Below are 25,592 nucleotides of genomic sequence, written 5' to 3' on the forward strand. Positions count from 1 at the left end.
AATGAATGGCTCAAAGTTTAAGAAGGGCCAAAAAGGGACCAGACGATAACATGGCGTCACCCAAATGCCAAGACAGAACCCCTCCGTCCAAGCCAGAGTACAGTAGGTACAGTATGAAGTACTGATTAACGCTACTTCGTACATTTTCTGCTCTCTTGGATGAATTTAGTAGGTTCATCGCAAACCAGTGATTGCAAATCAAACAAACCTGGAAGCAGGCATTGGTGCCTGGACGACGGGCGGGATCTCGAGTCGTGGAATGAACTTCTGGCAGTCAAATGCAGTTACGCGCGCGGTCGCACTTCTGTCCATGTCAAGAATATTGTTTTCCCACAGGAATCTAAAAATGGCCTTTTTCCCCTAGTGTCTCCGTACAATGGATGCACCCTGAATTGCTTTTGCTGGTTTATCCACTCTACCATAATGCGAATGCATGCAACCCCGTATTCTCTCGATCGAGAACGTGGCGGCGGGGCAGGTTTTTTTTTTCTTTGCTCTCAACGACCTGAAAGAAATGCAAGGAAATCCCGCAGGATTGGTTGCCTCTACCGGTTGGGGCTTTTATTTCTTTCTCTTTCTTGGTCAATTCCCCGATCGAAGCGATTGGAAACCTGGATGAACCTGGGGCCATTTTAAAAAAAAAAAAAAAAAAAAAAAAAAAAAAGCTGTCATGTGCCTGACAGTTCAGCTTGGCTGGTACCCTGTTGCAGCAAGAATTTTTACCAAACGGGACCACATGCAGGACAGCGGAAGCGGCCGGAGAAGCGCGGTCGTGCGAACTCCAGCTGGTCGCATTCATCGAATAGCATGGTGGCGCCATAGGAAGTTCCCAGTAAGTTGACCGGGCCAAAATAGTTACGTGTCCGGATAGCCATAACGGTCGAGCAACAGTAGTGAGCTCGTGTGCCGGTCAATAAAAATTCTTAACCAGCATGTGAAGCAAGAAAAAACTGGTTGCCTGCCACTAGGACGAAGCCAAGTGTTGTTGTTGCAGGACCGTTTTTCAGCCCAGGGCCAGGCCTACAATAGAGCTAGTTTATCGCATATGCGCTTTATATCTCGTAGTTTAAGGGTAAAAGTGTTTTGCCGCCTGAGACGTGAAGGATTTGACACAGACCTGTCCTCGAGTCGGCCCACGGACATGTCAAACAATCACGAGGCGATTAGTTGGTTGTGTGTGTTGTTGTCTGCAAACATTGTATTACTCGGGGACGCACGTAAGTAGTCTAGTTCTAGAACGAGTGTACTTGCTTCTGCGACTTGACATTAGTTAAACGAGCTATCTATAGATATCTAAAGAGTTCATTGATTTCACTTTGGAAATTCAAAAATCAATTAAGTTACAGCCACAGCATCCAAGCCAACCCGTCTTCGGAACGCAGTCGGTGCTTAAAAGCAACCGTCAATCCTCTTAGATCGTGATTACATGGTGTTGGTATTGGTCTCCAAAGTCACACCTCCCCGCAACACCCTTGCATTGATCACACCCAAGACACCCTCCTGTCAAAAAGACATGCCTTGAGTCGCGCCCAACCACCCTCTTCGTACTTTTTCCATGCCGAGAATCCGCACCGTGGCTGCTGCCAAGGGTTGTGCGTGGGCATAGCCATTCCGTAGCTACTATTTGGCACTGTCATGCATGCACTGTGCCTTGCTGGGTATTGGATTTTATCCGACAATTGCACAGCCAGCCCTACAGGATCCTCGAGACCTCCAGAACAAGGGTGTGGTCTACTATGTAGTGTCTCGTCTTATGTTGGGCAAGTCGGTGCTTGACGGTGGTTGATGACTGTACAGTTGACTACGGTATGCTTGCTCGACACAGTCATCAATGATCAGCTTGGAAATAAATGTTCAAAAATTAATTTTTACAATTAAAGAGACTTTTCTGTCATTGATTCTTGACATCCATGCCGTTATGGTTATATTAGCATCGATTACGGTACTGGTTACGCTGGCCTGGAAAACCATTCGGCCAAGAAAAACGTCGCCTGGCTTTGTGCGTACTTGGGGCCAATCGCGTTTCTTGAAAAGTTAGGACTTGTACTGCACAACAAGTGGAGGACAAGATCCACAAACGTCCTACCGCCTACTGTAGTAACTGTACACACCTCCATACCCATAGGTACCCTTCACCCAGCGGTACCACTTGTTATTTGTCTGCATCATATGGCCTAGACCTGGCTCAAGTAATATTGTCTGCTGCGAGGAGGAAGCCAGCGCTATCACGTCAGTGGGCACCTGCAAAAGCAAAGGGTATTTTCCCCCCCATTTTCCCTCTTTTTATCCTTTCTTTTCTTCCATTTACTTCCGTCCTCCTTGAACTGTACAGTACTGTACATACGCAACTTGCAGCAAAAGGGCCCGCACTTTACAGAATTCCACGCCCGCCCTTGTCTGTCCTCGAACACCAACGCCTCCGCTCCTTGTTTCAGCCCGCTTTAAGGGAAGTGCGGAACCTCGACCCCTTCCTTGCTCTCCCTGCGTCTGCGAGTCTTAGCCTTTCCCCTGTTTACTCTCTTGTCAGATCTGGGAGGGCTTTCTTTTTTGTTTTTCCTTGGTTGCGTCTTGCGTCTTGCTACTTACTTGATCGTCCCGAGACCCGAGGAGTAAGTAAAAAGCTCTTTTTTGCTGTCGAAGTTTACAAAGTCCCCACAAAGGCCGACCGCGTCCTGCACCGCCGAGTCTCAATTAGCACTGGTCTAGTTGCCTTGGTTGCCATCCACATACATCCTAAACGGCGACCGACTCCCCAGTCTACCCGCCTTACCATCCCTACCAATTAATTACCTTGGTGCTGCACTTACATACAGTACTTGCAGTACTTACTGTAAAAACGTCTTCCACCCGAGGCCTGCCGAACTAACGAAGGAGCGAACCCAATTTCAGTCCACGCCATCGTCGCCTATCGAACGACCAAGCAACCGTCCGACCATCCTTTCTTTTACTCTCGTTTTATCAATTATTACCCCGAACGGCCGCTCGCCCGTTTGCCACCTGTTTCTCGCCACGATTGCATCGCATCATCGCATCACTCGCTTTTCTAACGTCCCTCGCTTGACCTCAACAATCAAAAGTCGCCGGCTCCTTACGGGAGTCGTCAACAACAGCCCGTCCTGGCTACCAGACAAGACTCCCGCCGGTCGCTCCTGGCAGAAGACGACCCGGCGTATGCGAAGTCTCCGTATTCACAAAGCTTCCCGTCCCAGCAGTACCCTCAGCCTGTCTACAACAACCGACAGTCATCATTCGCCGAAGAGTCGACGTACCACTATCGCGGCGATTCTACTAGTGCCATAAAGAAACCATTTGTTCCTATGCAATCTCGCAGCATGTTCGGCTTCATTTCTACAAAATGGCCACGGCTATTCTTCGCAATCACGGCTTTCCAGGCCATCATCTGTCTGATTTTCGAATCGTGAGTTCACGCCTAGACTGGACGACCACGCCCATCCCGAGTGCCATCGTGAATGTGACTGACCATATGCGATTCTGCGTGACTTCAATAGATATGTATTCGCGAGATTCCAGAACAGTGTCAAAGGTGACCAGGTCAGCGACGAAAACATCGAGGGCGCACCTCTCCGTTCGATCCCGACATTCCTCACGCTCTTCATCTTTGGCTTCTTGTACATGCTCGTACTGGTTTGGGATGCCCTCAGGATGAAGAACACTATTCAGGTCATTGGTGTCTGCATTGCCAACCTGGCCATGATGGTGTACACTGCCATCCAGATCGATCAAATCCACGATGCGATTGTCCTTCTTGAAAAGGCTGGCATCTTGACGACAACCACCAAAGATTTATGGGACGACTGTCGCCCATTGCTCTTTGCGATTCCAGTCATCGTCTCGGTTTGCACTCTAGGAATGGCTTTTGTCTCTTGGAAACTCTACCAAGAGTTCGCATGGGACATTTTAAAGCAGATCGGCGCCGACTACAGGATGAAGCGACGCTTTTTACACTACCAGGTATGTGCCTTTCTGATACTTGCAGCTTTGGTTTGAACGTGTTGTTAATGTAGCGTGCACCCCGCAGATCTACATCGCATTGCTCAAGTTCGATTTCTTCTTCTTCCTCGGCTTTACGGTGCAGTTCCTTGTCGTTGTACGCGACAAGACAACCGACACCGAGTTCCGCTTGACGGTTGTGGCTATCCCAGTCACCATCGCGATTCTGCTCTTCGCTGCGTTTTTCGTCCGTCGCGAAAATAAGATTGGCATGGGCGCAATTATAGTTCTCTACTTTGGCGCCTTGTCGTACTTCTTCTTCAAGCTCGTGCGCATTTACCAGCCCGGCCACAAGGAGAAATACCAGGCTGCGGCGAGGTCGCTCACGGCTTTCGCGGTGCTCACCATTATCCTTATCATTTTAACGATCGCCAACGCCTTCATCTGCATGAACAACTTTGGCGCCGGCCTCAAGAACCACTTGAGGTCGCCATCCAGGGATGAGGAGAAACCCGATGCGACTTCATCCATCAGCATGCACGACGTCAAGCCACAGCTTCCTAGCCGCATGACCATCGATTAGTCCCGTCGAGCTTAAAATTCTGTTTATAATCTTTCTTTTTTATCATGCTACGGAAGCGGGAGACTTCTGGATCACATCGAATGATCTATACTTTCATTACGCTCTGGCGTCGAATATTTGGCATGATTTGCTATCGTCCACTCGGGACCTACGAGTGCCATTTCTGAATGAAGATTTGTCATTGGGCAAGTTCACTGGAACTCGCAGTCATTTGCGGAGTTTGCGCGGCACTCTGAAGAATATTTCGCAGCGTGTGTTATACATAGAATGTACAAAGGGACATTTTGACGACCTGACGACCGTTGTCTTGTTTACCAACTCAACAAATGAAAATTTAAAAACAAAATATTTGGAAGGTTTCCCCAGATACCTGGAGGTGTTCTGCAGGGGACCGATGCCCAGGGAGGAAGTTGTGTCGATGAGGTGAAACGGGGCTACAGGATGACAGGTATCTCTCACGCCTCTTGGGGAAAGGGCAAACTATACTGGGCCGATGTTTTCCATGCATCATATCACGTATCTGGTGGCTTTTCTCGGATTCTTCTTTTTCTTTTTCTTTTTTTGTTCATCTAGGATTCCCCCGAGAACTTCTGTTGAAGTCGGTCGCGTTTTAGTTTTATGTGTCTGGATGATACAAATCTTGATCACCATTCTTTATATTTGAGAGCGCTAACACTTTTTTTTTTTTCCATCTATGGGTTGCCTTTTTGCTTGTTCATATATGCATGCCACTTTGCTCCTGACCTGGGAAGAATTACTTGGACGAACCATAAAGCCGCCCCTTTCCCACAACATAGGCCATCCCAAGATCAACCCCAGGTGCGGACCACACAAATGTCTGGACAGTTTCCCGTGCCCCCGTAAATTGTGTGAAAATGCTTTGTTTTATTGTGCGACCTTCCGTAGAACTAAAGTACTGGGAAGGCATTCACAGCCATGTCACTGCTATACAACCCTCTCGGATGTTTGTCAAACGGGCTGATGTCCTGGGCGAAAAGAAAGAAAAGAGCAAAAACAACCCATGATGGATTACATACTGAACAAAAAAATATAAAGCCCCGATTTATTCCCCAAACCACAACGCCTGTTGGAGCAACCAAGACGCCTATCCGGATCCCATAACAAAAAAACAAAAACATGTGTACTTGAAAAGCTACAAGCAGTAAAGCAGAAAACAATTTGAAACTCCTGGTATGAGGGGAGAAGAACATGTGAAAGTGACACGGGGGACCATTTCCCTCCCAAAAGTCACTTTAAGAGATCAAGTGTCGAGGGCCAAGGTGGCCAGGTACTCGGTTACCCGGTTGAACTCAACCCCCCCTCTCCCCAACTAACCCCGTGTAAGGATGGTATTCGTATAGAATCGTTATCATTGGCCGGAGACTTTCATGGACTACTGGGGAAAGAAGTGGGGATTGGTGGGAGACGTTCAAAGCTTTGCCGTGGCCGCGGAGGGCTCGGCGGGCGATTTTGTTGGGCGAGCAACCAGAGCGACGGTGCCATTATCGGTGGAGGATCCCGAGGAGAAGGGACAGACACAAAGCAGTTGGGCCAATCTTTGGGTTCAGGAGTGCCCTATAAAACGATAACCCGTGCGTCCTTGACCTGACCTTCCGAGGGACAATATGGGCATTTGAACCTCGTCCCCTTTGCTATGTTTGTCAAGCTGTCCCTTGCAAGGACGTGGCCGCAGGGGAGAATGACAGGCGGATTGGCAGCCGTCGTCTGCTCCTTCGACACGGGGCAGACAAAGATGGAGTGGTACATAAAGGACCGCGGCAGTGGTGTTTCAAAAGCGAGCTCGTTGGTCGTGGTCCACTCTGCGCCCTGGGCGATGGACTGCCACTTAACAAGGCGTGGGAGGGCAATGGCACCAGCCGTTGCCGCCACGTACAGGGGCGATTCGGCAGACAAACCAAGCAGGGAGCAGAACTCGCGTGTAAAAGACGATGCCGCATCCAGGAAGGCCGTGGGCGAGTCGAAAAGTGTGGCATATGGCGAATCGGCCAGGTTCGGGGCGTAAATTAACGCGCCCGCCAGGCGTGTTATTTCGGCGAGGTGGCGTTCCCTGAACCGCCACATCTGCGTACGGGCATACTCGAATGCTGCTGGTGGGCCCCTCCCCGGTGTCTCAAACAGATGAACGTACTGTAGCCTACAAAGCTCGAATTCCAGGTTGGAACCGCGTGCTTCCAGCTCTGTAGAGTTTGCCAGTGCCCACTCGATCGCAGGTTGCAGGTTGTGCTGCTTAAGCTCCTGTAGAATGCGATACATGACCTCAAATTGTTCCTGAAGTCGCGAAGAGCCAATGACCTCGCTGCTTGCGTTAGTCTGACCGGAAACTGTGCTGCTGCTCTGTTGTTGCTGGTTTATATCGCCATCCGAGTCTACGACCATTGTGTTTGAATCTTGTGCCTCCCTGCTTTTACCGTGGACAGATTGCGGTTTCAAGCTTGCGACATGCTGGTCGCGTTGCGACTCTCCAATAAAAGTGCTGGCTACCGAGAATTGTCCCTCCCGCATAAGATGCATTGCGATTGCTTTGTTCATAAGATCCGACTTTCCGTCCAGTGCATCGTGATCCGTCGCGATCTTGACGACAGGAAACGACTGAGGGAGCACAGAGCGTCAGATACTATTGTTTGTCCATGTGGGTGTTTAAAGCCACGTACCTTGTCCAACGACTTCCCGAGGTCCTTTTGGACCTGGTATACTTTCTTCAGGTCGTCATTGGCCCGGTCAATCACCTCTTTAACGGGATTTTGCAGCCTCGTGAGGGTAAGAGATGCCGTATGCGGATCGCTCGCTGTAGGTCGGTGTAAAAAGTCAGTTCCCAACGCAAAAAAAAAATAAAAAAAAATGGGGGAGATGTTGTATCTTGGAAAACGCACCTGTTGCTACTGCTTGCCTGGCTTCTGTCAGCTTGGCGATAAGCCTGTCGATGTTGTCTACGGCCAACGACAGACGCGGCTTCTCTTCTATGCCCTCCAGGTCCTTTTGGAGCTGGGGGATTGCCACCCCCGTTTTAGACATGGCGACGGCTTGCTTTTGACTGTTTGCTGGAGATTGGTGGTAGCTCGATATCTAGTCCAAACTGCTGGCCGGCTGGTGAATGTACAAGTAATGCGAGGGCGCTGTGTGATGAGCTCTGGTTATGAATCGTATTTTCAGTCGTGTTGCTAGACGGGAGACCAAACCACCGGCGACTGCGGTGTGTCTACAAGTCGTTACCGGTCAGGAAGGTGTCGGCGCGGCGAAAACCTTGGAGATTTTACATAGCCGGATGGCAAACTCATGCAAGCCGCCGTGATGCTAAAGCATGCTAGTATCGCCGACTTGGTGGTAGTGGAAGGATGATGCCTGTGTAAGGGTAGTAGAGTATGTAAGGTATAGTAATTCAGGTGTCTTTATGTTTCTGTTGTCCAAATAGCTCCGTGCAACGAAATGGTTCGTGTGATGCCGATGTTTTTTTTTTTACAAAATAGATTCGGTTGAGCGACCGAATACAGTTCCCTTGGTTTTCGAGGGTTTCTGGCAAGCTTTCAAACAGCCACTGTTGGTATGAGGTTGTTCATCAATCAACCTGAACGCCCGCCCACGAGATGCGTTCAGCGGTTAAGTGCGGGGCCGACTTGCATGGCGTGTGGGACACAGCTTCAGGGGTCTTTAGCTGCTCCGACTGGCTGACGAACGCATTGAGTTCCACTCCGCTTGGTCGCTTGGTGGGCCTGACATGTCGTCACAAGGACACTCACTGGTTGTAGTGTGCACGCTGGCTGCATTGTCGGTAGTTGGGACTAATTGCACCCTTAGCTTCAATCAATCTACAGTAGCCGAGTGTTCACAAGAGACAGTCAACGAACCAGATCTCACTGGGGAAAAAAATGCGAGTCTTGTTACGAGCATGGCTTCGGGTCTTGAAGGTCTGATTCTTTACCGACCACCTTAGGAGGTGCAAAGTCGACGACTGAGCGTTGGCGACGCTCCGATAGCGAGTAGAAGAGGGCGCCTGATTGACCGCCGCAACGACGAACCGTCCATTCTAACAGCTCAGGCCGACCAAGACCACGCGCCTCGGTATCCGACCAAATCCTCCCATTGCAGGTCGTGACCGGGAATAGGCACTTTGAATCCAGTACAAGATGAGTTCCCAGACTGCATCGAGCTCGGGAGGCTCACGGCGCAACGTTGTATTTGCGGACCCTGTGGCTTTTGGGTATGCCGCCACCATAATGTTTTCCTGTTCAGCAGACGCAAGGGTTTTAATCATGCACAGACTGCTGACAAGACTTTGTCACAAATCAACAGCTACCTGTCCGAAGAACCAGGAGTTACAGTACTTGAGCGGAGGGCGGTACTGCCTGGTTACGAACTATACCTCGTCGAGCAGTGGGCTTGCTCACGCCGGTCACCAACCCTGGTCATTGTCACTTACACGGGTGACCCCAAACATTCTGTCAACGTCGGCGTCCTTTCTATCCCTGCAGTCGAGTCCGATCGTTCGCCAGCGCTTCGGCATTATTTTAATGCAATCCAACAATATCATGCGAGGCCAAGGGAGACACCTCTGGGGGAGCTCATGGTTACCAACCTTAGCAGCTTCCCTTCGGCCCTGACTGTCATTTCCGTGCCTGAGGGTGACCTGCGAAAGCATCGAGAGATTTTCATCGTCAATGAGAACCTGAAGCGCCTTGGCTGCTCTGGACGCTCAGGTCTCACACTCTCAGAACCATCGCCGGCGACGCAGGCCAAATTTCTGCAGTTGTATAAAACATGCGATCGAATACCATTATATCAAGCCGTTATAGAACTCGTCAAAGTCTGCCAGGCTGCCCTCTTTCTATTCGGCAAGCTCGAGCAGGAGTTCATCGACGGCTTGCTCTGCGACATGACCGAGACAGCGATAAGTAACTGGTGGATCGAAATTGGGTCCGAGTACTTTAATATTGAGCCTTCCGACGGAATATTAGGGCCTACAACTGTTGCAGCCATCTTGGGTACCCTGATGGGAGCTCGTAATCGCCTACACTGGTGGGGAGCCGCGGTTGGCAAGGATGTATTCGACATAGACAGCACCAAACGGGGTATCAATCAGTTCCAAAAGGCTATGAAACTGGAACGAACTCGCAGGCTGGACCGCCCAACTTTGCTGAAGCTCCACAGCGTCACTGCAAAAGCTGCCGCAGGTGAAGGCGGTTGGGGAGTCCAGAGGGCAGTCAAGTCTACCGTGGCAGAGATAGGGGGCAAGCGCGGTGAGATTGTGATGGGATTCGTATCTGGCGGCCGTGACAAGGGGAATATTGCCGACATTGAAACGCTCGACATTGACAAGTTCATCAGTCTTGCCTACGGTGAACGTTCAAAGTGGTTGTGGCACGGAAAGGCCAAGAGATCCACCTCTGATTACCAACATCATCCTCTTTCGGACGCCGTCGGCGGTTCAGCGTTTGGGAACAGTAAGGAGAACCTGTCGCTCCCATCAACTTCGTCCGCTCAGCTGCAACAGCTACCTCAACAAGACCAGCAGCGAGTGGAGGCAAGGCGAACGCAGACTCTACCACCTGGGGACGAGCTAGTGCTCAGGTCCAGGGATGAGTCTGCGACTGGTGATACAACACATTCAGCTCCGCCAGGGTCGGCGGATAGCCCACCGGGGGACAGGGACGCACTGAGGAAGACAGTATTCAAGAGAGTGGGCGGCAAAGTGAACGATGCAAGATCAGGAATCGGCCGGACTATTCGCGATGCAATCGGTGGCGGACATCGCAGTGGCCATCAATCCAAACCATCAAAGGATGGAAATGCATTGCCAGATGGCGGCATAACCAGCCCCAGCATCGCAAGTCTGGCACACAGCGCCACTACCATGGGAAGCCCAGTGCTGGTGGGTAGAGCTTTCACGTGGAAGAACAAGCCAGAAGAATACAGAGACGCCATGCGAATTCCTAGAGAGGCGCAAGGTGCTGCGAGCGGGTCGGTCGAAGGACGCGCCAGTATCCCTGAGGAAGGGCCCGAAACGGCTGTACCAGGGGCACAGTCAGACACGGATGGTCATATGGGCGGACATCAAATCGTCGAATCCTCCGTTGCTGATTCAGTGGCCGACGAGAGCGACACTCATAGCCACGATCGTGCTCTTGCAGGATTTAGGAAAGATGACACACCACCGTCATGGCTCCAGCGTCGCCACAGTTTACATCTTCCGCTAGAAGATCGACCCCTCAACGACGCTCGGTGGCCGCGACGAATGTCTTTCAGCGTGGCTGCGGATTCAGTCTTGTGGTGGGATCGCATCGCTGACTTGGTTGTCGAGGCGGAAACTGTTGGCAACTCTCATGGATCCGACGGGGCTGTAGATAATGTAGGCGAAGAGCAAAAAATACCCACACTGGCGGCGGCGCCAGGGAACGCCGAGCTCGCCCGAGCTATATACACCCGCATAGCCGAAATGAAGCAAACACTGATGCCCTGGGCAGAGGATAAAGTCAGGGAGGTTGCTCTAGTGGATGGGGAGCTTGGAAGACAACAGGACGAGGTGGCGTCTCTGTTGGACCAGTTCCGTGAGGCATACGAGGCGATGCGGCGGCAGTCGGTCGAACTGCTCTCGGACGAGCGGGGACAGCTGACGGAAGCTGTTCGGGATGTAGAAGGTCTCGCGCAAAGGCTTGACTACGAGATCAATGCGTTGGCCTCCAAGATTGCCGACGTCGAGGATGGGCTGCGTGAGTTTGAGATCCAGGTGGAGATGGTCGAGGCGAAAGCCGAAGAGCTCAAGACGCAACTCGAGACGGAAACTTGGGTGCATTGGGCCATGAGGAAATTGACGGGCATCGGCACCGGGCCGAACATCCTCGGCGGTCAGGTGGCTGTCGGTGGCCTGGACAAGAGCTCCGTCCCCGGCTAGGACAGAGAGTTTGCGACTGTTTCTGGTATCCGAATGTTACAGGCTTCGGTTTTCACTAGCGACGCGGTACATGGATGGTTTTAATCCCTTGGTGCGGCGGGCAACGGCATAACGCGCGGTCAGATAGGCATAGGGCGAGCGTTCGGTGACAACGACCAAGATATTCAATTGCAAGGAACAGCATGATGACAAGAAGTGGATTGAGTCCGTTTACGGAATAATAATGCCCATTCCAGGGCACAATCATAAACAGAACAGCCAGGCTATCCTCCAAGTTTTGGGCTATATGTTTTCGGCATTTGGGGGGGGTATATTAGATTAATGTAAGGCTATTTATATAATATCAGAATCAAGCAAAACAGTCCAATATCAAGGAGGATAATCGCTAAAGCCGGCTGACTTGCCACTCCTGTCTAGCAGGTGCACGAATCGATCCTTGTGGTTGAGCACAAACGGAGGCAGGTCTGTGTTGTCCTTGATCCTGTCGTAGATCTGGCCCGGCCGGGACCACAGATCCAGGCCCTCGCGCACGCGATCGGCTATGCGATTCCTGTCGCGGAAGAAGTCCTGATTCAGCGAGACGTGGGAGAAGGAGGCCATCTTGGTCAGGACCTCTCCCATGGTGGCGTAGCAGCTGGAGCAGTGCCAGCCGGCGTTCCACAGGTCGTCCTTGTCAAAGTAGATGAGCGGGGCCGGGCCGCCGTCGCCGTTGCGCAGGTTGGTGGGCTTGATGGTGGCGTCGACGGATCCGGCGTACGTGGTGGCCTGCGGGTGGGCCCACTCGGGCCCGCGGTGCAGAAACTCAAAGCTGTAGTAGTAGAACCTGCTGCGGAGGGTCAGGCGGCGCGGGAAGGCGCAGGCGCGCAGCAGGCGAAGCGTCTCGGGCCGCACCACCTCGTCGACGTCGGCCACGATGATGACGTCGCCCTGCTGCGGCCGGCTCTCGCCGCCCTCGAGGCCCGGGAACACCTGCGTCAGCATGGCGTCGCGCTGGAGGTCCTCGCGGTCCCAGGGGCGGGGTGGGTCGTAGCCCGGCGGGTACTGCAGTTCGTGGTAGATGAGCTTGTCGTGGTACGGGGCGAAGCGCTCCCAGTTCTCCTTGATGATGAGGGGCTTGGGCAGGCCCGTGAAGGTCAGCGGGGCCTCGACGACGATGAAGTGGTCGACTTCGTGGTAGGATGTGTTCAGGCGGATCTCGAGCCACTCGAGCTCCGTGTTGATCATGAAGAGGTCGTAAACCTTCCTCGGCCTGCCCGATGCCGGGGTTTGGTAGGGCCGCCAGCCGTGCAGGCGGCACAGGGCGGCGTCGGGCAGGCCGGGGTTCTGGTGGAACATGTCGACCGAGACCCGGTGGGTGGTAGAGGGTGGCGACGACGACATGGTGTCGTTGATCACGTCTGCTTGCTTTCTGTGCCATAGGAAGACCAGGAGGGTGGCGATGGGTGCTAGGACCAAGACGCGGAGTTTCCTAATTGGTGCCATTTTTATTTTTATTTTTTCTGCACAGCAGACTTGGCGAGAGACGGATGGATGATGCAGGCCAATGGGATATGTATGTGGGTTGGCGTGTTCCTCCCTCAATCAATCGATAGACTGACTGGTCAAGTAGACCTGCAAATCCCGTCCGAGTGTTGCTGTCACTGGGCAAACCAGTAAAAGTTTTGGAGATGGTGTAAAATTATGATGCCATCTGACTTGTTATTTTACATTGCAAAGAATTGAGTAAGTGAGTGGTGATCATGAAAGGGGGGTTTTGCAGATTTGCAGATTTGATCTATTAAAAGACGGCGGCTCCCGGGGAATTCAAAGTGACAGCTTGGCTTGACTGCGCCAACTTGCGGTTGACTGCATGAATGCCGAAATGCCACACTGCCCCCGGAGCATTCTGTGTTTTCTTTTTGTCCAGGGGTCCATTGGTGGTACCATAAGAAGGAAGGCGCATAGCTTATGTGAGATGGGGTGGTACCCTAGGCCCAAGCGCCCAATAGGGATCGTAGGGGTTGCTGCCCGCCTCATTAATCTTATACCGATACGATACCTTATAATGTTCAAGTGCCGGAGTTACCTTGCCCATGGTGACACAGTAGGTAAGGGTATAAGCAGATGGATGATGAGAGTGGGTGTCTCAGCCATCAAATTCATGATGCCTTTGGTTCGTTGCACTCTGCAGGTACAGTCAGTCACATTGTCTCTTGATTGTCAGTGCCTCTCAACATAATACAAGAAAGATATGGGATAAAGATTGTGATTCATGATTTCGTTTTATCGACACTCCTATGCCTCGACCTGACGACTCGGTCATCTTTATGTTCTAGAATCTTTCAACGACTAAGTATCAAGGTCTAGTCTAGTGCATCGTGAAACTTCTCCGGATGGTGGTTGCTGCCGAAGCCGCTAAGACTGTCGGGTCGTGGGCCGAACCTAAAGTGGGGCGGCCTCCATGTCGACTTTGGCATCTCCGAGCTCGGCCTATCTTTTTTTGTCCACCTCTGGGGTAGATGAGGAACGACTTTTTAGGGAATCTTCAGACGCTGCTTTTGTTGGATACGAATCATTCACAGAAGGCTTAGTATACTGCTGCAACCAATCGCTACATCGCCGCAAAAAGAAAAAAAGTGGATAAACACTACGCCCTTCACTAATCATTTAACAAGATAAGAACTTCGATGGGTTGTCCCCTCGAGATGTTTAAATTTCAATTATAAAACAGCCTTACCATGTCCCGATCCGTCATATTCCGTCGTTTTGTAAACACAAGCATAAGAAAATCACACTCTCATTTACTCGCTACACCATCCAGACGAAACTACAGTAATATGGACAGCGCGAACGCAACGCAAAATGGCAGCCAACCGGCTCAGAGCACATGGGTGGGCCATCGAGGTGCTGCCGGTCTTGACCTGAGGAGTGAGTACAGGACGGAAGAAAAAGAAAGAAAAAGAATTGATATCTGGCCATGAGTTGACAAGTCCCTGGGCCTGCCTGGCGCTTGCCACCAACTATAAGGCGACACCATGACGACTCCTACGCCTTCCATGCTTGCGGCCGTCCAGTCAACCACTCTCCTGGATGATGTTTTCAAGGAGGATCCTACCACCAACGAACTTGAGGATTTTTGTGCCAAACTCACTGGCAAGGAGGCCGGTCTTTTCGTTCTTTCAGGGACCATGGGCAACGTGCTTGGGCTGCGCGCCTTGTTGACCCAGCCACCCTACAGCATTCTTTGCGATCATCGCTCTCATATATACAAATATGAGGCTGGCGGGTAAGCAATCATTTTCATTTTCTGTTCCATGTTATGTGCCCTGTGTTCAATTCTTATATGGGTTCACAGATTTCGTTACCAGACCAAGGCTTGGATAGGATCTCATAACTGAAATACCCATCTCTACAGTGTAACCAACTTAACTGGCGCCACACTCAAGGTCGTCGCGCCCAAAAATGGCTTGTATATGACGCTGGAGGACATCAAGGCAAACGCAGATCTCTATTCGGATGTTCACACGTGCCCCACGCGCGTCATCAGCCTGGAGAACACCCTAGGAGGTGTGGTGGTGCCCTTGGAAGAAGCAAGACGGATTGCCGACTTTGCACGCCAGGCAGGTAACCTCCGAGTCCACTGTGATGGTGCCCGCTTGTGGGAGGCCGTTGCCTCCGGGGCTGGATCTCTGAAAGAATACGGCGCGTGCTTCGACACCATCAACCTCTGCTTCTCCAAGGGTCTGGGCGCCCCGTGCGGAAGTATCCTCGTCGGTCCAAAGGACGTCATTGACAATGCGCGTTGGGTGCGCAAGTCCATCGGTGGCGGGCTCCGGCAGAGCGGCGTCCTCACGGCTGCCGCCCGCGTCGCCGTAGAGGAAACCTTTGGCAAGGGCGACAGTGGCGAAGGAGGACTGCTCAAGCACACGCACGCGTTGGCCAAGGAGGTAGAGGCCATGTGGGTTGCCCTCGGCGGCAAGTTGACCTACCCGGTGCACACAAACATGTGCTGGCTAGACCTCGACGCGGCCGGCATCTCGGGGCCCAGGTTTGTGGAGATTGGGAAAGAGGAGGGCCTGAAGCTGGGACAGGGTAGGATCATCACGCATTACCAGATTTGGCAGAACAGAGAAGAAGCTATCCCGAAGCTTAAGCGCGTGTTCGAACGGGCCATGGCAGAGGCAGGTGGCAAGTCGAGTGGCCATAGTAATGGGGGCGAAGCTGGATCAAAGTCTCAGTACTCAACTAAGTAATGAGTAGGCAACTGGAACGTCTGCTGGTTACATTGCTGGTTTCCTTTGTTGTACTGGCTAGGGATGATAATAATGATACCCTTTGGTGTGTGTAGGGGCTTTTCTCGTTTTTTTTTTTTTTTTTTTTTTTTTTTTTTTTTTTTTTTTTTTGGCAGTTGACAACATTGCATACAAGCGGAATGTCTGCCTGTACTTTGCTTTAATCAATGTCTATTAGCTACCAAAAACTTAAATATATAGGGAATGTGCGACTTGATCGATAACAAAGCACGTTACGGGAATGCACATGCCATGCCCCCCTAACATCTGTCATGCAAGGTACTGACTAGCGCTAGCACTAGGGACTAAGGTACACCTGGCGGTCCCTAATCGCAACATCCCTGCAACTGACGTCGGCTTGGATTTTCCATTTGGAGCCACTATATTAATTTCAATGCAACCTCCTGAAAACCGACACATACATCAGAGGCTCTCCCTTGGCCTGGGTGGATTTTCTTCATCGTCGCCCTCGATCTCAACATCGAATCGAGCTCATTAAGCCTCGAGAACTAATCCAGTCTCTCAGGCCGCTTTGTGTTTCTTCATGATTGAATCATCGCAAACACCATCGTCAACCTGGCGCAATGGACGGTGACCCGGCAGTCGAGAGCGAGCTCAGCTCCTTCAGTCTCTCCTTTCCTCTCCCATTTAGGGTAGCTTTCATCATAGTAATGGGTATGAATAACATTGATTACTGCCAATCGCCTAGTGAAGACGAACGACATCTAGACAGAGAAAAGACAAGCCAAAATACTGACCCCGACCTCTATCCCAACACCCACAGCCGTCTGGGGATGGGGCGCCAATCTCCACTACCTCTACCTCGTCCGCATCGACGTGCCGGCCCTGATCCGCTACCCGGGCCGGTCCTCTGCCTCTCAGGCACCACACCACATCTCGACCTACCGCCTCGCTGCGCTCCTCTCCACCACCCTCGCCGCGACGCTCCTGCTCTTCTGGGCCCTGACCCGCCGAGACCCGGCCCTCGTCATCTACTACGACTGGATCCCCATGACTTACCTGCTCGTGCTGGCGGGGCTCTTCGCCGTGCCCCTCCGCGGCGGCGCCATGCCGACCACGGGCCGGCGGAGGCTGCTGGCCACGCTGCGGCGCGTGTCGCTGGGCGGCATCGCCGAGGCCCACAACGGCAAGTTTGGCGACATTCTGCTCGCCGACGTGCTGACCAGCTACGCCAAGGTCCTGGCCGACCTCTACATCTGCGCGTGCATGTTCCTGACCTCTGGGGGGTCAGCCACCGCCCGCCCGGACCGCGGCTGCGGCGGCGCCGTCGTCGTGCCCCTCATCCTCGCCCTGCCATCAGCCATCCGCCTGCGCCAGTGCCTGATCGAGTACTCGCGCGTCCGCTCCGCCCCCTACAAGGAGTCGGTCGGCTGGGGTGGCCAACACCTCGCCAACGCCGTCAAGTACAGCACCGCTTTCCCCGTGATAATCCTGACGGCCATGCAGCGCAGCGGCGGGAGCGACGGGGGAGAGAAGGAGAGCACGGTCAACGCCGGCGTCAACCGCGCCTGGCTGGCCGCCGTGGTCGTGCAGTCGCTCTACACCTTCTACTGGGACGTGACCAAGGATTGGGACCTGACGCTGTTCTCGTCGGCGCGGGAGCGCAACGCGCCCGATCAGCCATGGGGCCTGCGGCGACGGCTGCACATCCAACCCGCCCCGTTCATCTACTACTTCGTCGTGGTGCTGGACCTGGCGCTGCGGTGCACGTGGGTGCTCAAGCTCAGTCCCGGACTGGACAGGCTTTCGGGCTGGGAAGGGTCGCTCTTTGTGCTGCAGCTACTCGAGGTGTTGCGCCGCTGGGTGTGGATCTTTTTCCGCGTCGAGACGGAGCACATCAGGAACTCGAACCACCTGGGCCTCGGGGTGGATGATATATTACTCGGCAACTACCAGGGCAAGTCGGATGATGACGAGAGCGACTAGCCGTCGTCCCTCGGGCTGCATTCGACTCGGCTGCCTAGGTTGAACCGAAAGCTCTTGTCTTGAAAGGCGGTTTGAACTCATTCTGCTGGCTGGCGTCTGCATTTTCTCAAGACCGTTGTGTTTTGCACCGTTACTGACACGGTGGGTGCTTTGTACAAGAGCAGTGTTTTCTACATTTCGCGGGTATATTATAGAATATATGTAGACATGTCCTGTCTGCCCCTAATGATACCATGAATCCCAACAGAACGTACATGTCATCGTTCGACTTATATACAGAAAGGAAGAAAAAAGAAGACATAACACAATCCTGTCAAAATGAGACAACGTCAAAAAAACAGTCCATGTATATGGTGTATATATATGTAAATTTCCCCATTAAAATCATGTCATGTCAAAAAAGAGCATTTATAAGAACCACGTAAACCAGGGCCGGCTCCTGGTGTTGGGCGCCTTGAGCTTGTTTAGACAGTAGCCCGGGTGGTTGCGCGGCGTCGTCCTGCCGTCGCACTCGCAGCGGCACCCGACACCCCCTTCCGCTGGAGGAGCCCAGTTCTTGTCCGTCCCCAAGCTGGGGTTGTCGGGCAGCTGGCTGCCGAGAGAGTTGACGGGGCACTGGTACAGCTGGTCGTGTCGGTAGCCTATGTCGTCAAAGTGATGGACCTGAGACGGGTCCAGGAGCATGGCGACAGCTATCGAGTGTACCGCAGCATCGCCCCACTTGAGGAACAAAGATGTCAGCAAAGAAAACAAAACAAAAGGCTCGATCAAGGCACATTCATGCAAGAAAAAAAAAACAAAAAAACCAAAACCAAAACATGACATAAGAACTTACCCGCTCAAAGTAGAAACCGCCCTTCTTGTCCAGGTATTCAAACATGTCCTGATACTTCTTGCCTCTGAAAAAGTCCATGTCTGCAATCTCAAAGTTGCTCCAGTAGTGGCAGCCGCTCCACATGTCGCCGAACCTGTCCCTGTGCGACAGCCACGCGACGAGGTTCCGGAACGGCCAGGGCACCCACGAGGCCGAGACGGCGGCCTTCCAGAGATTGTTGGTCGGGACGTCGTTGGCCTCCTTCCAGTCCGCCATGTGGCGGAACAGCGTCGGGCACGTGTCGCGCTCCTCCCACAGCGATATCGTGAAGCCGTACTTTTTGTTGCGCTTGGCCATCTCGACAAAGGGGTCGTAGGTTATCGAGCAGGTGAAGTCGACGTCGGGCTCTAACCTCCAATACCACTTGAACTCTTTGAGCGCCTCGAGGTTGTAAAACTTGCTGCGAACAAAAGAATGAAGAACCGCTGTGAGCCTGTTTGGTCATGTTTTTGCTTCCTTCGAGAGAAAAAAAAAAAAAAAAAAGGACTTTCCAACTTACCCAGAGTAAAAACGGCACATGTGATGATAACCCTCCAACCCGCCATGCGAGACTCCCCTATCACCCTGGTCTTTAATGCTAGCCTTGGCCTTATCGGCATCCATCCAGCTCGGAAAATACCACTCCTCCCTGGGAATCACCTCAAACCTCGCCTCGCCGCTGACCGTAGCGTTGAGCTGGCGCACAAACTCTGGATCCCACTCCTCGTTGTTGAAAAACACGACTGGGTAGTGGAACCAGCGGTTGAAGCGACGCTCGACCGACTCGACCGTGTGTTTGGCCTGCTCCAGCTCCGAGTTGCGCGCCAGCATGACGAGCGCCGCCTTCTCGCGCGGACCCTTGGCCATCTCCTCGGGGTCCAGGCAGCCCTCGCTGCCGAAAAAGGCAGAGTCCATCTCGCGCTCCGGCGTCGGCACGTTGTAGCTGCGCTGGTGGTAGAGGCTCTCGAGCGCGAGCGGGATGGAGAGCCACATGGCCGCGACGACGAGCGGGTGTAGCCGCCGCGGCATGCGTCTAAGTCTTCGGAACATGGGGGTTTTTTTTTTTTTCTCTTTCTGTTTTATCGGAGGGAGAGGGAAGTGGCTCGCTTCGGCCAGAGGGAGATGCGCGGTGTGCTCAGGTTGCCGTGTACATGTGGGCGCAGTTGATTCTGGTCGTGTAGCTAATCTGATCGCCTTGATTGCTGTACTTTTTTGTGGTTCAAACGTTTGTGGCAGCAGAGCTTCGGTAGATAACCTAGGGGTTAGTTAGCTTAAAGGTACATGCAAGTCAAAGTACCGTCTTCATGCAACTAACTAGGTAGCTTAGGTACGGTACTCACGAAGTTGTCGTTTCTCGGTCCAAAAAAGCAGCCTTTGAGCTAAGTATGCGTGGTTGAAATCCAGGCCGTTATTACAGGGCGCATTGAGAACTCCGGTCCCAGAATCGACGTACGATTGAGTCGAGCCTTAGACCATTGCCTCTTGCATCATCATCAAAGACTGACCTGACGAAAAGTCAGGATGAGCGCAAACAAGGGTAGTTGGTTTGACGTTACATTAGGGAAATGCCAACCCCACTTTTGATCGACGGCGATGCAATTTAACGAAGAAAGTATGGATTGGAGTTCTGTAGGTAAACCAAGCCTCTTTTTCTCCGTGACGTCGCCGAGTCGTATTTGCCCACACACAACCTATACGAATAAATACACCTTCGAATAACGCGTCAATGTCTAAGGAAAGGGGGGTGGGTCATGTTTAAATGCAAGTTTGTAAAATCTTATATTTGGCAAAAATCTAAACTTGCCTTTCTATAGGAGCAATCGGTCCTTCTAAGAATTGTATTGGCCTCAACTTCCAAGGCCATGTCGCCACTAAACTGTTCCATATGCCAGTATGTCTGTTTATTATGTGATATTCATACCTTGCAGCCGTGTGATTTTATGCGCTCTCGCAGTAAAATCATACTCATGATGTGTTGGATATGCTATTTTCGAGCTCAAAAAGACCCAGGTGGCGCTTCCGCGATAGGACAGCCAAACAAGCAATTATTGCCTTTGTGTAGTAATGCTGTAAAAAGTTTCCCACTGACAAGTGAAGCTATGTCAACTTATGTTAGGCATACCCGACAAAAAATGGTGACTGGAGCCAAACCAAGCCACTCTGTATTCTGGGAAACGGGATAGGATGGATGAGATGCGTTGCCGTGACGGTTTGGGCAATGGTGCAGCCTAAAGCATAACCCTTTACGGAGTGGTTAGCCTCATGCATTGCTGGGGCCGCTCTTTGAGGATCTCATCTTCAGAATTCTATCCTTAAGTTCTTTTTCCCGTAACAAGTTGGTTTCTTGGTCCACGGACACTTTTCTAGCCTGGAAGCAGGGATTATATCAGCTCAGCCCTCCATGACTACCGGCTCACTGAAGCGGAGAGCGGACCTTGGGCGGGCTTGAGACGCCGGTGGTAGGTTCTGGCTCGCCAGTGCGTGGCTGTGATGTTGGTCTGTCTTTGTTGCGGGATCCATCAGCTGATTTGTCTCGTGATTCTCTTGGTGGTGAAATCGAGGGGCTTTGGCGTCTCTTCCTATCCGACCCCTTTCGCCTATGGCGTGAGTTGGATCGATCACGATTCTTGCCCCGGTCTCGACTTGTGCTTCTGTGACGACCGTGGTTACGATTAGGGCTGCGGCTGCGACGATCTTTGCTGAGGCTACGTGAACCATGGCGCCGCCGCCGGCGACTGCCACCTCGTGAACTTGCCGGGCTTGGACTGCGCGTTGGTGATCGTCCTCTCCTCTTGCCGCCCCGCCCGGGTTTGCCATTCTTGCCACCCGGTGGACTACGGCTCCGGCTTCGGCTCCGGCTGCGCATGCGTGAGCGTGAGCGTGAAGATTTTGACGCTAATGAAGGAGATCTAGTCAAACGGCCAACCTCTCGGCTACGCGAGCTAGCCCTCCTACGCCTTTTGGGTGACCGAGACCGAGAAACGCTAGCGACTGAGGAAGAGCGGCGTCTAGGTCGGTATGACCGGCGCGGGGATCGTGACCTCTTCCTTAAACCTCGATATCGGGAACCACGTTGATCACGTCGGGGTGGCGGCGAGCGCGAACGGGACGGAGATCTGTCGCTACTAGCAGAGCTTGCACTGCGTGTTCTCGACCTTGAGGTCCCAGAATTTACTGAAGGAGATCGAGAAGGTGACCTTCGTTTCGTGTCGCCACGCCTTCCCATGGAGTTTCTGCGACCGCGAGGCACATAAATATCCCGACGGGGAGCTCTGTACGAGTCACCACCAGCACCGCCACGCGGCGGTGGTGAGCGAGAGCCGTCCCTTCCACGATTGAAACCACCCCGTCGGTCACTCATGTCCCTGTCTCCGAAACCACCCCCGCGACCGCGACCACGGCCCCCTCCACGGTAGCTGTCGGAGCGCCCATCGCCTCGTCCTCGAAAAGATTGTGCCTCGCGTTTTTGTCGCTCCTCTGCTGCTTTTTCAGCTTCGATCTGTATAATGGATTGGCCATGTAGTTAGTGACACATCCATTTTTTTTTTTCGGCAGCCTAGTAGTTTCTCGTACCTTCTCTTGCATAAGCTCGCGCTTCTTTGCTTCCAGAAGCTCCTTCGGCACGCCCTGTGGACTCGCTTGGGCGCTCAAGCACAAATTCCATAGCTCTTTGCAGAAACCGGGCGTCTCCTTGTCTAGAAACCCGGTAAGCTGAATCTGTAGGCCTTTGATGTCAGGCTGGATGAGAGTTATTGAGGTTAGTCATGCGCCATAGTAGTAAAGTCGCGCTTTCTTCATGTCGACCGCGGCAGACTCACAAAACGAGAGCTCTCAATCAGATTGTAGCAAAGCTCTATCACGACGTCATCTTCGTTTCCCAAAATCTCCGAGATCCTGCTAGCAATCCATCTGTCACGGAGGGCAATCGTCAGATATTATTATTAGCTTTGTTTGACTCCTAGACTCATGTGGACACGTGATGGACAGACCAAGTGACTGCATCGTCCGCGCGCCGAGGTCAACCTTTTTGTGGTCGGGGGCGAACATACTTCTTCATTACCTGAAGGTTAACTTTTTGCATATCAACCTTCTGGGAAAATTCCGGCGGGAACCTGGTCGATTTTAAGAGCTTCGCATCTACACCTGTAGCCATTGTGAACTTATTTCTTGGCCTGTCCAGGCCTGGCGGAGATCGGGTTGTTGTACGGGGTGTAGTCGTCTGTCGAACAAAGGTAGGTCAGTTCGTCGCGCGACTCGAGTGACGAAATGAAAACGCGGGAGATGGGTTTCGAGCTAAAGGTACCCCGATTTTTCTCTATCGATAACCTCTGTGGGGCTGCTGCTCCAGATGTGCGGGTCCCATCCATTACACAAGTGACGCAGCTGTGCAGTGAATGAGTTAAATGCCGACCCCATAAGGCTGCTTGTTCATCGGGGATGGCGACCAACACATTATCGAAAAGGTTTATGGTTCATCAGGCAACCAGGATACAGGCACGTACCTAGATATTGCCTCGGAAGAGTTAGTAGGTAGGTATCTTTGTAAGAGTATCCCAGCTAGGATGATTACCTAGGTAGGTATGCACCCTTTTTTTTGCATTACAAAAACACAACATGGTGAAAATATTGAATGCACAAACCGCCCCCGCTCTCAAGATGCATGTCGCGTGCCTCCTGAGACCAAGCGTACAGCCAAAGACGTCACTGTTCAAAATTCGGTCGACTTGGTAGGAAATAGTGTGCATATCTTCACACCGTAGAACCGCATAACTTCGGTGCTAGTTTAACTCCATGTCAAGCTAGTTTCCTCTCAATGGTCCAGCTGTCCAATTCCACCGCCAAAATTTACTGATCATAGTATAAGCGACTGAAGGACGCCAACTTGAACGATAACAATAGTGGAAACCCCATATGTAAACCATCATCTGGTGGCCATAAGCCGCCCTCTGTGACTTCAGAAGAACGCGAACGCATACCCACTGCAAGTCCATCCAAGGATTGCTTTGAAACTCCAAACGCCGTCTGTTGTTGGTATGATCCAGAAACTACCAATTCCCATCCCATGACCCCAAGGAAAATAAAAATGCCGCTGCCAGAAAAAGAGGGAATTTTATCGTAAAGAAAAAAGGAATGAGCGAGAAAAATATAAACTACCAAAAGGGGAAGAACAAGGGAGAAAAAAAAGGGGTGGCTCGTCATGTACGTGCATGTTGATCTCAGGTTTGTTTCGGGTAGTTATATCGAGGGTTTTGTGCTGTGTCCTTCTTTTCTGTTGCTGTTTGGGCTTGCTGCTTGGCTGCCAGAGCCTGTATCTTTTCCCGCGCCCGAATCAAGCTTGAGTTGTCCTGTTGCTTGATCTTGGCGCGTATCTCGTAGAGGGAGATGAGTGTCGAAGCTCGGTCAACATCGTCTTCCATCTGAAACAAAGACCAGATTGTCAGTTTCCGACTTATAAAACACTACCTGTCCGGACATTCACAGCCTGCTGCTTACCTCCTGATCTCTCCTGGGAGTGCCTGGTATGGAACCCTGAGTGGAGTTGCTTCGTGTCATGGGCGGGGTGAACATTTTACGGCCAAACTTGTCGAACATGGTGGCCGGCGAGGACGTTCTGTTGATCGCCGGTTGCGCAGAAGCCACACGGTGGTGATGCCTTTCTGTCGCCTTGGGTGTTGATGTATGGTCGTGGGTAGCGCTGTTGGCTATAGGTAGATTCTTGTTCGCGTTGACGAGGGCTAGAGCAGCAGAGGCCTCTTGCTGTAAATTTCGCATAGATATTAGCCAAGGATCTGGGTGCCTATAGCCAGGAATACAAGTATGAACAAGAACAGAAGCGTAGCAGCTCGCGCAGTGAATAACATAGAGATGCTCTGGATAATAAAAGTGCTTTCGGGGGCGCGTACTGCTGCATCTAGATCGCTGAGATCGGCCAGCATCTGGGCTAGCTGTATACTCTCCATTTTGTGATAATCGTCGCGTGTTGACTATATGTGACCCGATTGTGATTCTTCAAGGTGTTCGGTTTCCGAATGGGAGATTTGGAGTCGAGGGTTGGTGATTTATTGGCGAGGTTTGGTATGGTAGTGGGAGCGGCTACTCCAGTCTCTCCTCACATCAGAGTTGAGTTGCGGCTTTTTATGGTAGGGATTTTTGGGTTTTTGAGGGCAAAGTCGGGCAAGGCTGGCTGTGACTGGGCGTGCATGCAGTGAGTTTGGCAGAAATAAGGGGTGCAGGAGCGACGCAGCATGCGACAGACTGTAATAGGTACGGTGAGTACCTCTATACAAATCCAATATGGCAAAGTTTCCTTTGTGGGAAAATTCCAAGGTAAGTTTGAAAGTGCTAGTAACCCGCAGAAGTAAAATGCGGGGGACGGAAACAGGTGGGTCAGGTGGAAAGGTGGGCTTGGAGTGCGTGCTAAGTATGTACAGTAGAGGGTCCAACTGCAGTCTCGGCTGGTCCTTAGCATTCCGAGAAGATTCCGAACGACCCCGTATAGATGGATTTTATAGGCATAGTACGAGCTACCAATCTACGAACAGCTGGCATGCCCAATGTTCATCTGACTGAATGAATGCATACACAACTTTTTTTATATGGCTATACGGAGTACCCATTTGCATGCCTCAAATGTCAATCTGCTTGCTGCACGATACAGCCGCTTTTGTAACTATCGCGCATATAAATACAGACGACCATCTGTTGAAATTAGAGCCTTATACAAAGTAGATGAGGTCGTAGTTGACACGTCTGATGGTTTGATGATTTCTATGTACAGTAAGTATACCTACTCTGTAGTACTCGAGTGAAATGTGGCAGATGTGGCTAATTATGTGGTGGGGATTGATTTGAGCCTAAATAGGATGGATACGGGGGTCCAGCCGCATCCCGACGTTCCAATTTCCAAACAAACATACCCTGACTTGTTCTAGTTCTAGACACCATCCCCTTGTAGGTTGTGGGGAAGTGGTGTGGAGTCCTCAGCTGAACGTCAACGGTGCAAAAGCTTGAACGAACCCACGATTACTTTTCACACGCACATGTTTCCGATCCCAAGAGCTTCATCTTGAAAGATAGGAGTAC

General features: G+C 51.9%; 12 protein-coding genes across 12 annotated transcripts; 6 read left to right on the forward strand and 6 right to left on the reverse strand.

The window, feature by feature from the left end:
• Positions 1-670: 670 nt before the first annotated feature.
• On the forward strand, positions 671-1,216 carry PgNI_04864 (uncharacterized protein; the record flags this gene model as incomplete). Its single annotated transcript, XM_031124905.1, has 2 exons — positions 671-832; positions 995-1,216. Coding segments are annotated over 2 exons (384 nt in total), but the record flags the coding sequence as incomplete, so codon positions are not given.
• A 2,101-nt stretch (positions 1,217-3,317) lies between these two features.
• PgNI_04865 (uncharacterized protein) lies at positions 3,318-4,534 on the forward strand (the record flags this gene model as incomplete). Its single annotated transcript, XM_031124906.1, has 3 exons — positions 3,318-3,418; positions 3,510-3,972; positions 4,040-4,534. 3 exons carry the CDS (start codon positions 3,318-3,320, stop codon positions 4,532-4,534), a joined length of 1,059 nt encoding a protein of 352 aa, XP_030985384.1.
• Positions 4,535-6,109: 1,575 nt separating this feature from the next.
• PgNI_04866 (uncharacterized protein) lies at positions 6,110-7,567 on the reverse strand (the record flags this gene model as incomplete). The annotated part of the gene is made up of 3 exons (XM_031124907.1): positions 6,110-7,144; positions 7,207-7,340; positions 7,426-7,567. 3 exons carry the CDS (start codon positions 7,565-7,567, stop codon positions 6,110-6,112), a joined length of 1,311 nt encoding a protein of 436 aa, XP_030985387.1.
• Positions 7,568-8,351: 784 nt separating this feature from the next.
• Positions 8,352-13,165, forward strand: PgNI_04867 (uncharacterized protein). The gene is made up of 2 exons (XM_031124908.1): positions 8,352-8,750; positions 8,843-13,165. Exons 1-2 carry the CDS (start codon positions 8,677-8,679, stop codon positions 11,436-11,438), a joined length of 2,670 nt encoding a protein of 889 aa, XP_030985386.1. The 5' UTR covers positions 8,352-8,676; the 3' UTR covers positions 11,439-13,165.
• On the reverse strand, positions 8,577-9,053 carry PgNI_04868 (uncharacterized protein; the record flags this gene model as incomplete). The annotated part of the gene is made up of 2 exons (XM_031124909.1): positions 8,577-8,774; positions 8,970-9,053. The coding sequence occupies 2 exons, from the start codon at positions 9,051-9,053 to the stop codon at positions 8,577-8,579; spliced, it is 282 nt and encodes a 93-aa protein (XP_030985383.1).
• On the reverse strand, positions 11,808-12,920 carry PgNI_04869 (uncharacterized protein; the record flags this gene model as incomplete). Its single annotated transcript, XM_031124910.1, has 1 exon — positions 11,808-12,920. The coding sequence occupies one exon, from the start codon at positions 12,918-12,920 to the stop codon at positions 11,808-11,810; it is 1,113 nt and encodes a 370-aa protein (XP_030985382.1).
• A 645-nt stretch (positions 13,166-13,810) lies between the features above and the next one.
• On the forward strand, positions 13,811-14,398 carry PgNI_04870 (uncharacterized protein; the record flags this gene model as incomplete). Its single annotated transcript, XM_031124911.1, has 2 exons — positions 13,811-13,848; positions 14,149-14,398. 2 exons carry the CDS (start codon positions 13,811-13,813, stop codon positions 14,396-14,398), a joined length of 288 nt encoding a protein of 95 aa, XP_030984102.1.
• A 54-nt stretch (positions 14,399-14,452) lies between these two features.
• On the forward strand, positions 14,453-15,670 carry PgNI_04871 (uncharacterized protein; the record flags this gene model as incomplete). Its single annotated transcript, XM_031124912.1, has 2 exons — positions 14,453-14,703; positions 14,833-15,670. 2 exons carry the CDS (start codon positions 14,453-14,455, stop codon positions 15,668-15,670), a joined length of 1,089 nt encoding a protein of 362 aa, XP_030984103.1.
• A 471-nt stretch (positions 15,671-16,141) lies between these two features.
• PgNI_04872 (uncharacterized protein) lies at positions 16,142-17,656 on the forward strand (the record flags this gene model as incomplete). The annotated part of the gene is made up of 2 exons (XM_031124913.1): positions 16,142-16,384; positions 16,494-17,656. Exons 1-2 carry the CDS (start codon positions 16,294-16,296, stop codon positions 17,654-17,656), a joined length of 1,254 nt encoding a protein of 417 aa, XP_030984100.1. The 5' UTR covers positions 16,142-16,293.
• PgNI_04873 (uncharacterized protein) lies at positions 16,825-20,008 on the reverse strand. The gene is made up of 4 exons (XM_031124914.1): positions 19,850-20,008; positions 19,030-19,764; positions 18,492-18,930; positions 16,825-18,376 (listed from the first exon to the last, which is right to left on the reverse strand). Exons 2-4 carry the CDS (start codon positions 19,557-19,559, stop codon positions 18,065-18,067), a joined length of 1,281 nt encoding a protein of 426 aa, XP_030984101.1. The 5' UTR covers positions 19,560-19,764; positions 19,850-20,008; the 3' UTR covers positions 16,825-18,064.
• An 892-nt stretch (positions 20,009-20,900) lies between these two features.
• PgNI_04874 (uncharacterized protein) lies at positions 20,901-22,741 on the reverse strand (the record flags this gene model as incomplete). The annotated part of the gene is made up of 5 exons (XM_031124915.1): positions 22,559-22,741; positions 22,328-22,418; positions 22,083-22,247; positions 21,436-22,008; positions 20,901-21,404 (listed from the first exon to the last, which is right to left on the reverse strand). Exons 1-5 carry the CDS (start codon positions 22,660-22,662, stop codon positions 20,901-20,903), a joined length of 1,437 nt encoding a protein of 478 aa, XP_030984098.1. The 5' UTR covers positions 22,663-22,741.
• A 441-nt stretch (positions 22,742-23,182) lies between these two features.
• Positions 23,183-24,829, reverse strand: PgNI_04875 (uncharacterized protein). Its single transcript, XM_031124916.1, has 3 exons — positions 24,413-24,829; positions 24,003-24,266; positions 23,183-23,926 (listed from the first exon to the last, which is right to left on the reverse strand). The coding sequence occupies exons 1-3, from the start codon at positions 24,467-24,469 to the stop codon at positions 23,726-23,728; spliced, it is 522 nt and encodes a 173-aa protein (XP_030984099.1). The 5' UTR covers positions 24,470-24,829; the 3' UTR covers positions 23,183-23,725.
• Between the last annotated feature and the right edge of the window lie 763 nt (positions 24,830-25,592).

The sequence above is a fragment of the Pyricularia grisea genome, assembly GCF_004355905.1.
Source record: "Pyricularia grisea strain NI907 chromosome Unknown Pyricularia_grisea_NI907_Scaffold_2, whole genome shotgun sequence".
Lineage (NCBI taxonomy): Eukaryota > Fungi > Ascomycota > Sordariomycetes > Magnaporthales > Pyriculariaceae > Pyricularia > Pyricularia grisea.

Coding starts and splice junctions, on each gene's coding strand:
- PgNI_04867 (XM_031124908.1), top strand. CDS start 8,677: ATGAGTTCCCAGACTGCATCGAGCTCGGGAGGCTCACGGCGCAACGTT. Junction 8,751..8,842: donor GCGGACCCTGTGGCTTTTGG/GTATGCCGCCAC, acceptor ACAAATCAACAG/CTACCTGTCCGAAGAACCAG.
- PgNI_04875 (XM_031124916.1), bottom strand. CDS start 24,469: ATGGAGAGTATACAGCTAGCCCAGATGCTGGCCGATCTCAGCGATCTA. Junction 24,267..24,412: donor TCAGCGATCTAGATGCAGCA/GTACGCGCCCCC, acceptor CGAAATTTACAG/CAAGAGGCCTCTGCTGCTCT. Junction 23,927..24,002: donor CTCCCAGGAGAGATCAGGAG/GTAAGCAGCAGG, acceptor TCTTTGTTTCAG/ATGGAAGACGATGTTGACCG.
- PgNI_04873 (XM_031124914.1), bottom strand. CDS start 19,559: ATGTTCCGAAGACTTAGACGCATGCCGCGGCGGCTACACCCGCTCGTC. Junction 18,931..19,029: donor ATGTGCCGTTTTTACTCTGG/GTAAGTTGGAAA, acceptor TTTTGTTCGCAG/CAAGTTTTACAACCTCGAGG. Junction 18,377..18,491: donor GCGGTTTCTACTTTGAGCGG/GTAAGTTCTTAT, acceptor TTGTTCCTCAAG/TGGGGCGATGCTGCGGTACA.